Genomic DNA, 15,008 nt, shown 5'->3' with positions numbered 1-15,008 from the left:
CGCCGATTCTGTTGTACGGTCGCGGATACGGCTACGAGGGGAGGGACGACGTGGGAGATTTCGAGACGGCGACGCTGGGGGCGACGAAGCTTCCGCGAGCGGTCACGCCGTGCGTGGTGGGGATGCGTAAGGGCGGGATACGGCGAATTCTGGTGCCTCCAAACTTGGGATGGGTCGACGACGACGTTTTTCCGCAGCCGGACACGTTCGCGGCGAAGAGGCGGATGGAAAATTATCGCGACGGTCCGTTGCTGTTTGAGATTGAAGTGGTGCGCGTGCGGAACGGCGGCGAGGGGGGGAGAGATTTAGACCTCGAAGGCGACTACTCGTATCGGCTTCCGGCTCCGCCGACGCTCGTGGCGAGATGAAGGTGCTTCGAGGATTAATACGACCGGACAGAAGGGGTAATGTTACAAATAGTACAACGAAAGAACGTTACGTCGGGGCGACCCCGCGCAGTCGATCGCCGAGCGCGTTTCGCGCCGCGTCGTTCCACGCATTGACGCGCGCTCGCGTCAGAGCCATAGTTCTCGACGCGTACTCCACTCGGAACGTTTCGCTCGTCCGTCCGCTATCATCGCGCCACTCATCGATGCGTTCGACGCTCGATACGCGCGCGTCGAAATCGCCGCACGCGCGCTCGAACGCGCGCCGAACCGTCAAAGCCGAATCGTCGTCGGCGGCGCTCGCCCACACGCTCACGTCGCGCGTGAACGGGACGCAGTGATCGCACTCTAATCCAAGCTCGCGCGCGCGGGATTCAGCGCAAAATACATGCACGACGCCGCCCTCGGTGAGAAATCCGCGCTCCGCTCGTAAGCCTCGCCAGTGCCCGCGCGATTCGTATCCTCGCGCGCGCCACGCGGCGTCTTCAAACCGAACCGCCTCCACGAGCAACGCGCCATTTTCCGCGCCGTGCGTGTAACACTGCCATGAATTTCCATACTCTCTCCTATTTTCACCGTCCACAAGCGTTCCGCCTTGCCCGGGCGCCAACGCGCACTCCACGAAGCCGTTCGGCGCGACGCGCAGCGCCTCGCGCAAATACGCCGCCAACAACTCTCGATTCCTATCCATCTTCGCCTTCCCCGGAATGTGCGGAAAATTAAACAACACGCGATCGAACGTTTCTTTCGCGAACGTCGTCGAGAGCGTCGTCGCGTCGACGCCGTGTTCGACTCGACAGTTCGGGCGCTTACGCAGCGCGTCCACGTTGTCGCCGCCGCGCCACGCCTCGACGACTTCCTCTCTCGCCGCGAGCGAAGTGGCGACGATGCGCGCGTTCGCGCTCGCGGCCGTGGCGAACGCGAGCGCGAAGGAAAAGTCGCCCTCGCCGCAAATCAGCGTGGCGTCGCCGTCGCGCACGCGCCGCGCGCACGCCTCGGGACTCGCGCTCGCGCTCAGCGCTGATTCATCTTCAACCGCCGCGCATCGCGCGATGCCGCGGCCGCGCGCGACGAGCGCGATGCGCGCGCGTCGCGCATAAATGCGCGCACCGCCGGGCGCGATGACGCGCGTCGCCATGCCGCCGCGGCGCTGTGCGGTCGCCGTCCCGAGCGGTGGTGCGATGAAGCGCACTTTTTGCGGCCGGCGCCGCCGCCGCCGCACACGGTCGCGCGCGATGTCGCGCCCGTGCGACGACGCGCGGTACGTCGACGCCGCCATCGCGGGCATACGTCCGCCGGCTGGTAAACCGCGGACGCCGCGCGCGAGCGACGGACGCGAGCTGTGTAAACTCTTCATGCTCCGGGACAAGAGTTGTGACTTTCCAAACTGTCAGCGCGCGCACCTCGACGTGCCGTCGCGCCCGCGATGCGAGACGTTTGAAAAGTACGGATTTTGTGACCGCGGCGACGCGCGCGATTGCTGGCTCAGGCACGAACCGTGCGAGGCGTGGGAGATGGATGTGTGCTTGATGGTGGACATGGAGATGGCGGCGCGACACGTCGAGCGCGCGCGAAGAATTTTAGGTCCGCGAGCCGTGGTTAAGGCGGGGCGAATCAAATTGTCGAGACACACGGATGCGCTGATATGTATAAAAAGTGACGCGCTCGGCGCGGCGGGAGCGATGCGAGCGCTGTATAGAGAGGAACCGTACGGGATGGCGAAGACGAAGCGGACGTTCGTGTTTCCGCGAGAGGGTGGTTGGAGTAGGACGTTCGAGGGGTTGGAGTGGGATGACGAAGCGATTCGCGCTATGGATGCGTGGTTAGAGAAGTGTATCGATGCGTGCGTCGAAGAGTCTGGGGCGACGCGAGAGAAGCCGGTGTACGCGCGAGTGCGCGCCGCGCCGCGCTGGCTCGAAGGAAGACTTCACGACGCCATGGATCGCATTATCGATGCGCGAGGGGACACACTCGCGTGCAAGCCTTTGGGCGGCGGTATAACGACTCGCGACTGTACGCATTGCATCGATGCGGTTAACTTATGGGATCGCGCTTACGTAGGAGTGTGGAAAACGAGCGGGATTTACGAGACGATGGAGGTGACCGGGAGCGCGCCGACGCAGGTACTACCAGAAATAGACGCCCCGCAATTGCCGCCGGCTGGCGAGGCGTCGATGGACGATTTGGCGTTTTACTTCCCGTTAAAGCTCCAAGACTATCGCGTCGAGGTTAAGCCATTGTGTCGCGCGTACTTCAAACTTCATGAAGCGTTGCTCCGCGGGCGCGTGCCGATTGAAGGCGATTGGAACTGTGTAGACATCGGTGCCGCTCCGGGCGGTTGGACGCAAGTATTGAGCGAGCGTTTGACGACCGGTTGCGTATGGGCGATCGACCCGGCAGAGATTACGCTCAACCCGTTTCCGACCACTATGACGCACTTGCGAGTGCTCGCTGAAGACGCTGTGGAAACCGTGCGCGAAGGATTACAATCGACGGCAAGTGGAGAGCTTCGATTAGTCGTATGCGACGCAAACATGCACCCTGAGGCATGCTTGCGAATTGCACTCGACTTTTCCACAAAATTCAGCTCGATGAAGGAGTCTTGGTTGGTTATGTCGACGAAGAACTTTTGCAAACGCCGAGAAAATTGGTTAAAGGTAATCGACACGTGCATAGAGCAGTGTCGTGATGCTGGGTACGATGATGTGTTCGTCGAGCACTTGTTTTCGAATTGTTCGGAGGAAAAAACACTGTTTGCGCGACGTAAGGGGAAGGATTAGACGTATAAGATTGATAAAGAATGGCTTGATGCTTGAGTTGCATTTGTAAAGAATAAAGAATAAAGAATCGGCACTTGATCACCACTCTTCGATTTCGAAATCGCCGCTTCCAAGCGCCCGCGATTGGTGACTCATAGCGTCTTCGACGCTTTCGGCTTGCGCGATGACGCGCTCGAGTACTTCCTCCGACGACATATCGCTATCGATGAGCTCTTCAATCATACGCTCGACGACGCGTTTGATGATTTCCGACGCGCTCTCCGGCTCTTCGGGATTCAACACCGCTTCGAGCCGAAACTTGTGGTCGGTAAAGGCGCGCTGCCACGCATCATCGTGATGATTGCGTTCGGGCGGCGCATCGTCGATAACCGCGCACACCGCAACGTCGCACACGCAAAACATCACGCTCGTCGAACCTCGTAGCTCGCGATTCCACACTTCAAACGCGAGCGCAGTGTCGTCCAAAGGTGCGACGATTACCTTGAATGCTCGCTCTCCACGTCTCGCCGGTCCTCTCGCCGTGAGCAAAGCCGCGTGCGCCGTCTTCAATTCAACGTTCGCGCTCCCGCAAAACGAGCGCGCGGCGAGCTCGAATCCGAAATTATGGCCCACGCACATCACGGTTCGCGGTTGCATCGTCCCCAGTCCCACCTCGACTCCGACGCGTTTCCCGATCACTTTGGCGCTCTTCGCCTGCGACACATCGCCTTCGTCCCCGTGCGTCTTGTCGTAAAAGTCCGGCACTAATATCACCGGCGCCGTCCGAAACGCCTCCACCGCGTCGCCCATCGCCTCGAGCGTTTCCAGGCACCTCGTCGCGTCGCTCGTCAGTATCAAATCCGGCGTCCACGCGCGCTCGTCCAACCGCGTCGCGCACCGCATCGCGCGTCGTCTGCCCTTCGCCGCGAGCGGGCGTCGCTTATCGGGCAGCGTGTCGTCGGACCAATCCGACTTCGCGTGCCGCAACAGGACGAGTCGCAAATCATCGCGCCAGCGCCAGGCGCCGCGCGAGATGTCGGATCGACGCCAGCGCGACTCGAACACCTTCGCGAACGTCGAGTCGAACGACGCGCGAGGAGGCGCTCGGGCGCTCGCGCGCGGCGGCGGACGCGAGAGGCCGAACATCGCGTAACGGTCCGCGGGCGTGCGTTTATGACGCTTTTTCAGTTTTTGAGTTGACTCGACTTTTTGGTGTGATTTTTGGTGCGCTACGCGAACACCGAACCGAAAGGGGCGCCGTTTCTCGTCGAAGCGATCTCGTACACGATGTCAGCGCACGGCGCGAGGAGCGAGCGGACGGCGAATTTGCCGTCGCCCGCCGGGTAGAGCTCGACGCCGGATCTGGGATCGTGCGAGCCGCCGCCCTTCGGCGTCTTCGGGGTTCCTAATAATTTACGCACCGCTCGCACGGGGCTTGCTATGATTCTCTTCGGCGAAGGTAATGCCAATCGCCCGCGCTTGGGCGATTTGGTCACCGTTTCGAGTAACGCTCTGCCGAGCTTTGTCGGCGTCTCGTCCGAGAGCGCGGCGTGCGTGGAAAACACAACATCCGCACCTTCTTCGCCATCCATCTCCATCATCGCCGACGACGATGCGCTCGGAGACGTCGACGCCGATGTCGCGCTATATTTAACTCTCGCGTTCCCGACCGTGCGTTTCAGTGTCACGTACGCCGTATTCCCTCGCGCCGCGTCCAACGTCAACGCGTCGTCAAACGTAAAGCACAACAGTGGATACCTACCCACATTCTTCGTCGGCATCGCGAGCTCGTTCAATTCGGTGTAAAACGGCGACGCATACGCCCTTACACGCGCCGTCGTCATCAAATCGCTCCTATCCTTCGCGCTAAACTGTCCTATGACTACTTCGTACGCGCTCTGCGCGCACGCGTTCAACTTTGTCGTCGCGCGCCAGTCCACGTCCACGAACGCTGCATCGTCGATATCGATCACCATCCCTTCGCTCCACCGCCGGACGAACACCTCATCGTCGTCGCGCACGAAGTACAGCACGTCATCGAAATCGAACGCGTCCGCGACGCCGTATCCTTCGCGAAAGATGAATGTTTGCTCGAACGTCTGAAACCACTGCTCGCGCGTTTTCGTCGATTCATCGCGCGCGCGGCGCACGCTGGACGTGCTCGGAGAGCTGACGACGTCCGCGCACCAGTCACCGTTGAGCTCGCCGGGTGGAGTGGCGAAACCGTCGCGCGCGGTCATCGCGGTGCGCGCGGTCGTGCGGCGTGCGGTGACGACTTTTCGATGTGACATTGTTGGTTGGTGAGGTTCGTTACAATCGAGACGTTTCGCGAGCGTTTCAGCGCGCACTGGCCGTGAAAAGCGCACACGACGACGCATAAAAATCGATTTCACGCGGCCATGGCGCGCGAGGACGGCAAAGTGAAGATTCGGGTGAGCGCGCTCCCCGCTGAGGAGGATTCGAAGCACCCGTATCTGACGCACTTTCAGCAAGAGCGAAAACCGTTGGAGCGCGCAAGGACGGTTCGAGTGTTTTGTGCGCCCGAGGAAACCGTGAAGGATGTCAAGGCTAAAGTGCAAGCAGAACTCGGTGAGAGGGTGGAGATGCTCAAGCGCGGTGGCGCCCCGGGAGGAGTCGAGCTCGAGGATTCCAAGACGCTCTCTGAGCTTGGACTCGACAAGGACATGAGCGTGTGGGAACACCTCTGGGTCGACAGTGCGGCCCGAATCGCAAGAATGGAAGCTGACAGGGAGAAGATGATGTCATTCATTCACGTCAAACCGAATGACATGACGCCCAAGATGATTCGCATGATGAAAGAGCTCGCACCACCGAGGTTTTAATAAATTTACTTCGTTTTTACATTAAGCCGCCGGCGCGATGCTTCTTCGCGCTAACGCGACTTTATACGGTGGTAACGGAGGCTTAGCCGCCCATGGATGTCGCAAACACACGAACAAAATAGCCGCCGCGACGAACCTGAAAGGGATAAACAGGAAGCCGACTGCGGCACCCAAGAAGAGCGTTTGGTACTTTGCGCTCTCGCTCTCGTCCTCCCAAGTCAAAATCGCGTTGAACTTCTCCAACGGCGCGCGCAGGAATTCCACTTGTGCTTGACACCAAAAGCTAATCTGCACAACAGCGTCGTACGCGTCGTTCGAAGGTGTCGCTCTCGCGGCGACGCCGTACGATTCGCGAACGAGAGATGAGAGCGGCGACAACGTACTCCCGGGTGGTGCCTTTGAGACGTTGACAGAACCAGCCAACTTGCTCTTGTCCTCCCCCAAAGCGGTGAAGACGCGCGGTTTATTTCGCAGCGAAATGTACCACGCGATGAATGCGAAGTAGCCCACGAATGTCAGTCGCGGTAACCACAGGCACATGAAGATTGAAATATGGAGCGCGGCGGTGTACATCGGCTTTTCCCACGTCACTGCCTGCGTGAGAGGCTTGAGCACGTCACCGAACGACTCCAGCGTCGCGGCGAGACGCATCGCGCTCGCTTTTGTGCGTCGCGTCGTCGCGATGGACGGATCAGTATCGCTCACATCCAAAATCGATCGCACTAGGGGTTCGGGCAAAGCGTCGCGACCGGTCACGAGATGCTCGTAGTTTATAATGTCCAAATCTCGCATAATCTCATCCATATCTCCGTAACGATACGCACTCATCGGTAGCATCGGTGTGCAATAATGAAAGAACAACGCGGTGTTGCTCACTTTTTGCTTGAACTGCAACCGAACCGTAGCCTCGCCGTTGTCGTCGCCCGAACCGAAGACGTCTCGCGTCGTCAGAGGAACCGTGCATACGAGCGCGCGCCCGTGTTCCGGAAGACTAAACGGCGAGAATTTAATCTTACCCAACATTTCATCTGACTTGTTTCGGTTATAAATACCAATCGTGCATTGATCGGCGGCATCGCGCACGGCGGCGTGCAGTTCTCGCTTCCAACCGGAAGGGCCGCCGCCGCCAAACCCAGGCAAAAGCGCCCACGCGTCGCCGACATTTGCGATGAGCGCCGGCGCGCAGCTTTCAGGAAGACCATTTAGTTTGAGCACCTTGATGGACAGCTCTCCTAGCACAGGTTTCTGTGACTGCGAATACGTCACCGCTGGATCGACGTACGCCTGAAGGAACACAAATCCCACATCTTCGTCGTCACCCTCATCTCCCGAGTAGAGTTTGTGATAGCGACCAGATGGCGCTGCGGCTACATTACCGTGCCTATCCGTCTTACGTCTCGGCAGCTTCATAACGTCGAGTTCGGTGGTCCCGAGCAAGTTTCCGGTTTCGGTCGTAACGATGTCGACGCGAATCGCGCCAGTGCACGGAGCCTCTGCATTGAACGAAGCCTCGCCGAAGGAGAACTTCATATCGTCTGCCATACTGAAGTTCGTCGAACTTGTTTCGGCGCGCTGCGAACCATACGTGAGTATACAACGGATGGATTCACCTTCAACGTGTGGCAAGCCTCGCACCGAGCGAGCGACGACGGTGATCGCGCTCGACGCTGGAGTCACTCGCACCGTGGCCTTCGTCGCGATAGTTCCTTCTTCGCCGTCATTCCTTACGCCCATACCGATCGCTTCTGCCGATGATCCTATCCAAGCCGCGATGTTTAGCGAACCAACGCCTCGCGCGGCGTTCTTTGATACAGGCTTTGTACGTAAACCGACGGCGCCGGCTTCGACCTTGACGCGCGGAACACTCAAATGCACGATGAACGGCGCACTGCGAACGTGGGCGCGCCCATCACTGCCGTGTGGCAAAGCGGCAACTGGAAGCATTGCTTCTCCGACTTCTTCACCTCTATCATCGCGTACCAAGATGGACACGTGCTCGCCGTCGAATTCGTTCAGCGACGCCATAGACAAGGCGAGAGTTTGTCCGATGTTCGCGCAAATACCGCCAAAGCCTGTCGGCACCGGCGACTTTGAGTGCACCGTGTTACTCGTTTCGCCGAAAGTGATCGTTGTCACGGGTGTGCCCGCCATCTTGGACGCGGCGCCTTCGACTGATACGTCGATGAGATGCAAGAAGACGTACGATTCTGCCCGGAACCCGAACTTCAGCGGCGGGCCGCACGGGCGCGCATCCATGGCGGGTGACGGTTCTTCGCTGTTCGGCATCGACTCGAGCATAGCGATCATGCTATCGAACGCATCGTCGCGTCGCTTCATGCCGTTGAGCTTTATCTTCGACCCATCTGCGGTTTCCATCGAAATCGAATTCACGCCCTCGACGGTCAACTCTTGAATCGCCATGGCGTCCGCGATCCACTTCACCTGACTGTTCTTGTCGTCGCTCACAAATAAGAACGCGTACTTGACGACGTACAATGTTCCCTTATCACCTTTACTCGCCAACGAAGCCGCCGAAGTCGACGGCGTGACGATCGAGCACTCAAACGTCGCCAAGAGCTCCGTATCGGCGGGCAGCTTGAACATCTTTACGATATCCACCATCTCCAACTGCGCCGCTCTCGGCGAGCCAGCGCCGAAGCCGAGTCCAGAAAACATTCTCGACCCGAAATCGATCGCCTCGGCGAACATACTCGCGTCGTCGGCGTCGCTCGCCTTGTCGTCTTGTTCTGCAATCTTCGCCGCGTCCGCCGCCGCGTTCGCCGCGCCGATCGCCGCCGCCGCGTTAGCCGCCACGCTCGCATCCTTCACGAAGCGTCTGAAGAACTGTTTCATCGTCACCAACGTTCCATCGCTCGCCGTCACCGTTCTCGCCACGATCATCGACGTCTTCTCCATCCATCGTCTCGTTTCCATCAACAAGCAGTCGTCCGTCTCCACCCACACGTCGCCGTCCCACCTCGCCCGCGTCCGCATCGTCGACCCGTCGCTGTTCACAATCTCCGTCCACGCGTCGATCGCGCTCACGTTCGTCATCGCGACGTTTCCACTCACCGTCGTGTCCTCCAACCGATCGTCTTCGTGCGCGACGTGTCGCAGTTCCTTCAAGTCGATTCGTCCCGCGAATCTTCGCGTCAGCGCCACGCCGACGGCGTCGACGAACGCCTCGGCGTTTTCCGTGTATTCCGTCTCCCACACTCCACTGCGCGCGCACCATCCGTCAGTCATCATCGTCGTCGTCGTCGCGTCGCCGTTCGACGCCGCGCGTCGTTCGCGCGCGTCGGCGTTCAACACCCACTTAAAGTTTGGCCGCTCGACGTCTCTCTTCGCGCGCGCGTCGCGCGCGTCGGCGCGCGCGGGGCGCAACACGCCCGAGTTACTGCTTCCGCCGTCTCGCGCCGTCATGGTCGGCTCGGCGCGCGCGCGCGTGTCGCGGACGCGGACGAAGATGCGATGACGATGACGATTACGCGGAACACACGGGCTGGTGGCTTCGCGGCGGCGGCGCGCGCGCGACACTTCTCGACGGCGCGCGATGACGCGACGAACGACGCGGCGATGGCGAGCGGAACGCGTAAAATTACTGGCGATCGCGATGGCGTCGGGACTCGCGATCGGTGGTGCGTCGAAGCGAAGGGGTGAAGCGCGGCGACTGACGGCGACGCGGCGCTCGAGCAGCGCGGGCGAGCGAGAATCGGGAGAACGTCGTACCGCTGGTGGAGAACGCGGTGACGCGATACGCGGGACCGGCGATGCTGGCGGGGACGTACGCGATGTTTTCGTTCGAGGTGACGTGCGAACCGATGGATGTGGAGATTAGTTTTAGGAAGGGCGCGGACGAGAGCCGAAACGACGCGAGACGATCCGACGGCGACGCGGCGGCGTACGTGGACGAGGATGACGAGGCGAGATTCATCTTACACCGAGGTGCGCTCGAACACCCTGAGATGTTAGGGGTGTATGCGAACGATTCGCTTTCGTTCGGACTGTTTCCGCACGAAGACAGCTTGAACATCGACGTCGACGCGATCGACGTCGGCGTTTGGTACCTGCAAATCGTCGTGATCAGCGGCAGTTTACGATCGGGATTTGAAATCTCGCATCGCTTGTTCGGGTCGCGGTTGGCGCGATTCTCGGACTTCAACGGCTGTGAGTTCGACGATGGTACGCTTTCGGTGACGGTACGATCGGAGAATGAGACGTACACGAGACGAGAGCCGTTCGTCGCCGAACCGGATTACGGCGCGTGCGGAAACGATACAAACTCGTGCTACCTGGGCGAACAACATTCGGGCGATGCGTTTCAAGGACGTGGGGCCGAGCGCACGGGTACTGGGCCGGTGTCTGGACGCGCGGTGGTCGCGATGTCGACGCCGGTTGCGTTTGACGACGAGTACTTTCTTCTCGCCGGCGACGCGCGGAAATTTCTCGGCAACTTTTCGACGGGCTGGTTCACGACGGATGGATTTTTGAACGCAACACTCACATCAGAGCCATGGTTACTAGCGCAGATGGTTCCAAATCGCACGAACGCACCGTTTGATCACGAGGCGTGCGGGACGATGCTCAACGCCGCCGATTTGCGAGGGGCGGTGTGTGTGACGAGTCGAGGTGGTTGCTTCTTCTCACAAAAAACGCTCGCGTGTCAAAAAGCTGGCGCTGTTGCGGCTGTCATCATCGATACCGAGTTCGAGCCGCTCGCCGCGGTCAACTGGGTCGGTTCCCATCCGCCCGATTCCATTTCGATTCCGACCATCGTGATGAACTTGCTCGACGGCAACAAGCTTTTGAAGAAAATGTACGACGAACCGGACGTTCGCGTCGGCGCCGAAGTGTACGAGTGCCGACCAAAGACGCGATGCCGTCGATGCGCTCCGGGATTCGCGTCGCCGGGGACGAACTGCTCGACGCGATGCCCCGGGCTCGACGACGCGTTCTCGTCAAACTGCTCTCGCGCGGGCGAATGCGTGTACGACGAGATCGCGATGTCGTTTTCTTGTGTGTGTGAGGACGGATTCTCCGGCGATGCGTGCGATATCCTCGCGAACGTCGTCGACGATCGCGGGTTCAAACGCGCCGATCGATCGACCATCGCAGCCGTGCTCGCCGTGACGTTTTGCTTCGTCGGCGTCGTCGTCGTCTGCGCAGTGTACCAAATCCGTCGCCGTCGCCGTCGCATGACCGGGCACATCATTTGGAAGCCTCACGAAGAAGACGAGAGCGGCGCGCCGCCGACCGCTCCCGTCGCTCAACCGTGAGCCGCCTCGGACGCTCGCTCGCTCGCTCAAATCAATCTTCTCGCGCGCTCGCTCAAATCAATCTTCTCGCTTACATCGTCTACGCGCCTAAAACCGCCCTAAATCACCCCCCGCGCCTGCAACTCCTTCGCCAACGCCTCGTTCCCGTTCATCAGCTCTCTCAGATTCGTCTCCGCGTCGCTCAGCGCCTTGCTCAGGTGTTCCCGACGCGCCATCGCCTTTTCGATCTCCTCCGTCGCCGCCGCGCTCGTCGCCTCCAGCGCCTCCACGAGCGCGCCCTTATCTTCCAGCACGAACGACCGACCGAGCGGTTTAAACAACCGCGCGCCCTCGCAGTCGTCGAGCGCGGTCAGCTCGCGCGTCGTCAGCGTCGCGCGCGCGCGGTCGTGCTCGCGCTGCTGCACGCGCTGTCGCAGCGATTTCATCGCCGACGCGCTCTCCGCGTACTTGGCCTGCAGCTCGACGAACTGCTTGAAGCCATCGCTCGGGAGGTCGAGCGCGTCGGGGGCGCTCATGGCGTCGCGCGCGCGGGAGTGCGGCGCTCGAGGCTCGGCCGCGCGTTGACTCCGCGCCGTTGACTCGCGCGCCGCCGACGACCATCCCGGTTTGCGACGCCGCGCCGCGCATCGCGCCGAGCTAGAGCTACCGATGAACGTAACGTTACAACCGCGTCGTCGAGCCGTCCGACGCGTCGCGGCGTCGCGTCGACGACCACGTTTTAGATTGCCGCGCGCGACGCGCGCCGTCGCCCGCGCCTACGCCGGCGTGAATTTCAATCGCCGCTCCGTCTTCGCCAGCACCCGCGCCTCGAGCGCGTCGTCGCCGTCGAAACCGACGACGAGCTGCTCGCCGCACGTCAGCTCGTAGCGTCCGACGTAGCGCGCGCCGTCGATCGTGCGCAACTTGGGCGTTCGCGTGTCCAAATCCTCAAACTTCAGCGCGTCTCCCGGCAGGTCCGTGAGCTCGAGCGGGAGATCGACGACGACGTAGTCCTCGCGCGGGGCTTTCGACGGCGCGTCGTCGCGCATCGCGCCGCGGCGCGCGGCGCGCGCGCGTGTGCGGTCGAACGGGATCGTCGATTTCGTCATCGAGCGATGCGAACGCGTCGACGCGCGGCGCGGGCGTCGACGATGCGCGGCGCGATCGGCGCGCTCGCGGTGATCGCGGTGATGGGCGCGGCGCGCGCGGCGCCGGCGCCGCTGGAGCGGCGGAGCACGCGCGGGGTGATCGATCAGCTCGTGTGGCTGCGACACGAGAGCGCGGCGAACGGACGCGTCTTCGTCGTCACGGACGCGCGCGAATTACTGTACAGCGAAGACGACGGGAAGACGTTCACGTCGTTGATGTCGAAATTGAGCGGCTCGACGCGGCTGCGAGCGCCGCCGATGCTCATCGCGGGGGCGTCGGACGAACGCGGAGCGATGCTCAAGTCGACGCCCGAGTTGATACTGCAAGACGCGATGGGGGAGCTGTACTGGGCGAGCGCGGATTTGGGAACGACGTGGACGCAGCCGTGTGGGAAGGTGTCACATACCGGGGAGGAGGGGTGCTTTAAGAATCCCGGGGAGGTGGTGCCGGGAGGACGCGGACGGGCGATGGGCGCGATTAGGCCGCATCCGAAACGAGCGGGATGGCTGTTGAGTTTCGTGCGAACGTGCGATGCGGGGCCGGGTCCGGGAGGAATGGCGTGTCGGGTGAATAGATTGCTCGCGAGCGGGGATCTGGGGAAGACGTGGACGGATATGGTGGCCAATTCTAAGGGTAAGGTGGCGTCGTTTGTGGATTTCGACTGGGCGCCCGACGACGGCGCGGGGCCGTATCCTCCTATTTACGCCACTGTGTTTCGCGATGGGACGAAGTTTGCCGCGTATCGCGGTGCATGGGATTACAATATTGATTTCGTGCGATCTGAAGATTTGTTCTCCACGCACACGCTCGTGGAGCAATGCGCAAACGCGTTTGAGATTTTAAATGGCGACGTTTATACGGCGTCGCCGCCCGACTGCGCAGATTATCACAAACACGGTGCGAAAAATCATCCGTCGTCCGAGGTAAACACGAATAATGTGGTGCTCAAAATATCGACCAATCAAGGCAAGTCGTTCAACACGGCGTGCTTCCCGATGAATTTGCCGGCGAATGCGTTTGAGATTTACGATTTTCACGCCGACGACGCCGGTCCAGATTTCATCGCCGTCGATCACATTGAAACCAGCGCCATCGAAGCCAGGGCACCGATGAGCCAGCTCTACGCATCGGATGAATCCATGTCGTTCTTTTCGATGAGCATGCGCACCATGGTCAAAGACTCCGGCGGTAGCTTTGTTCAAGATTTCGCCAAAGTTCTCGGATTGGAAGGCGTCTTCATCGCTAATCAGATTTCGTACAAGGCGTTCATCGACGGCGCCGCGATTCGAAACGGCGATTATAGCGCGTATTACGAATCGCGAATCTCGTTCAACGCAGGCGGAACTTGGCATAAGATCCCCGCGCCCGCCACAGATGCGGAAGGCGTCAAGTATGCGTGCGCTGAGGACGAGTTTGATTGCGAACGCTACGGCTTACACCTACACGGCGCCGTGGATTGGGATACGTCTGAAGACTGGAATGGACGACTCGGTGGCGTGTACACGCGCTCTAGTGCGCCCGGCGTGATCATCTCTACGGGTAACGTCGGCGACGCCGTCATCACCGACGAGCCGGCACGAGTCAACACGTATATTTCGCGCGACGGCGGGGCGACTTGGATTGAATCCAAAAAAGGCGCGTACATCTACGAGTTCGGCAATCGCGGTGGTTTGCTAGTCGTCGCGAAGCAATTCATGCCCGTGGACGTGATTGAATACAGTCTAAACGAAGGGAAATCGTGGTCGACGCTCAAGCTCGCGAATTCGATTTTCGTACACAACATTCGCGTGGATCCCTCGTCAAAGGGGCACGTCTTCATTATTCACGGCATGACCGCGGAATCCGTGCACGCCGATCCAAACCGTGGATCATATTTCGTCGTCGACTTCGACGAAATCATCTCAGGTGGTAAGGTTTGTGGCGCCGCGGATTACGAGATGTGGTCGCCTGCGGCGCCGGGAAGCCATGGGTGCTTAATGGGACAAAAGTATGAGTTGAAGCGCCGAAAACTCGACGTCGAGTGCTTCAACGACGAAGACTTTGACCGCGCGTACACTATCGTTGGCACTTGTGAGTGCTCGCGTGTGTTCGATACTGAGTGTGACTACGGGACTGAACGCGTCTACAACGTCCCTAACGCCTCGCAATGGCCGCACTGCGCGCCTTCAGACAACGTGAACACTCAGTGCGCCGCGCTCAACCACAAGCCGCCGACGCCCAGTTCGAATCTCCGCATCATTTCCGGCGACAAATGCACAAGTCCTGGCGCGGCGCTCGGAGACGATGGCCCAAGAAGACGAGGTCATCATCGAGGTCGCATGTTCGTGCAGTTCATCATGCTTTTAGCCTTCCTTGGTGTCGCGGCGTACGGCGCCATGTACGTGCACGCCAACTATGACCTCGGTACGTTATCGACGACTGTTCCTAATGCCGCCCGTAACGCGATCAATGGCGCGTACGAAAAGTTCCAGGACACATTTGGCAAGCGCGAACAAGCGACACCGCCTGGTTACTTCGAGCCGCTCGGCGATTTCGCAGCGGAGGATGAAATTTAATCCTTCGAGCCACCGATTCGAGCCCAAAACTTGTGATTCCTTCTGTGCAATATAATCTCTA

General features: G+C 60.3%; 8 protein-coding genes across 8 annotated transcripts; 3 read left to right on the top strand and 5 right to left on the bottom strand.

The window, feature by feature from the left end:
* Positions 1 to 435: 435 nt before the first annotated feature.
* OSTLU_32711 (predicted protein) lies at positions 436 to 1,524 on the bottom strand (the record flags this gene model as incomplete). Its single annotated transcript, XM_001418692.1, has 1 exon — positions 436 to 1,524. The coding sequence occupies one exon, from the start codon at positions 1,522 to 1,524 to the stop codon at positions 436 to 438; it is 1,089 nt and encodes a 362-aa protein (XP_001418729.1).
* Positions 1,525 to 1,621: 97 nt separating this feature from the next.
* OSTLU_16190 (predicted protein) lies at positions 1,622 to 3,166 on the top strand (the record flags this gene model as incomplete). The annotated part of the gene is made up of 1 exon (XM_001418919.1): positions 1,622 to 3,166. The coding sequence occupies one exon, from the start codon at positions 1,622 to 1,624 to the stop codon at positions 3,164 to 3,166; it is 1,545 nt and encodes a 514-aa protein (XP_001418956.1).
* Positions 3,167 to 3,244: 78 nt separating this feature from the next.
* Positions 3,245 to 4,132, bottom strand: OSTLU_93044 (predicted protein; the record flags this gene model as incomplete). The annotated part of the gene is made up of 1 exon (XM_001418691.1): positions 3,245 to 4,132. A coding segment is annotated over one exon (888 nt), but the record flags the coding sequence as incomplete, so codon positions are not given.
* A 242-nt stretch (positions 4,133 to 4,374) lies between these two features.
* Positions 4,375 to 7,692, bottom strand: OSTLU_24827 (predicted protein). The gene has a single exon (XM_001418690.1). The coding sequence runs from the start codon at positions 7,528 to 7,530 to the stop codon at positions 6,010 to 6,012; it is 1,521 nt and encodes a 506-aa protein (XP_001418727.1). The 5' UTR covers positions 7,531 to 7,692; the 3' UTR covers positions 4,375 to 6,009.
* A 2,066-nt stretch (positions 7,693 to 9,758) lies between these two features.
* On the top strand, positions 9,759 to 11,264 carry OSTLU_16187 (predicted protein; the record flags this gene model as incomplete). The annotated part of the gene is made up of 1 exon (XM_001418918.1): positions 9,759 to 11,264. One exon carries the CDS (start codon positions 9,759 to 9,761, stop codon positions 11,262 to 11,264), a length of 1,506 nt encoding a protein of 501 aa, XP_001418955.1.
* A 98-nt stretch (positions 11,265 to 11,362) lies between these two features.
* OSTLU_32704 (predicted protein) lies at positions 11,363 to 11,779 on the bottom strand (the record flags this gene model as incomplete). The annotated part of the gene is made up of 1 exon (XM_001418689.1): positions 11,363 to 11,779. The coding sequence occupies one exon, from the start codon at positions 11,777 to 11,779 to the stop codon at positions 11,363 to 11,365; it is 417 nt and encodes a 138-aa protein (XP_001418726.1).
* A 240-nt stretch (positions 11,780 to 12,019) lies between these two features.
* OSTLU_32703 (predicted protein) lies at positions 12,020 to 12,292 on the bottom strand (the record flags this gene model as incomplete). Its single annotated transcript, XM_001418688.1, has 1 exon — positions 12,020 to 12,292. The coding sequence occupies one exon, from the start codon at positions 12,290 to 12,292 to the stop codon at positions 12,020 to 12,022; it is 273 nt and encodes a 90-aa protein (XP_001418725.1).
* Positions 12,293 to 12,685: 393 nt separating this feature from the next.
* On the top strand, positions 12,686 to 14,977 carry OSTLU_32702 (predicted protein; the record flags this gene model as incomplete). The annotated part of the gene is made up of 1 exon (XM_001418917.1): positions 12,686 to 14,977. The coding sequence occupies one exon, from the start codon at positions 12,686 to 12,688 to the stop codon at positions 14,945 to 14,947; it is 2,262 nt and encodes a 753-aa protein (XP_001418954.1). The 3' UTR covers positions 14,948 to 14,977.
* Between the last annotated feature and the right edge of the window lie 31 nt (positions 14,978 to 15,008).

Source organism: Ostreococcus lucimarinus, chromosome 7 (genome assembly GCF_000092065.1).
Source record: "Ostreococcus lucimarinus CCE9901 chromosome 7, complete sequence".
Classification (NCBI taxonomy): domain Eukaryota; kingdom Viridiplantae; phylum Chlorophyta; class Mamiellophyceae; order Mamiellales; family Bathycoccaceae; genus Ostreococcus; species Ostreococcus sp. 'lucimarinus'.
Note: the sequence above shows the minus strand (reverse complement) of the source record. Positions and strands in the feature narration are given on the sequence as shown.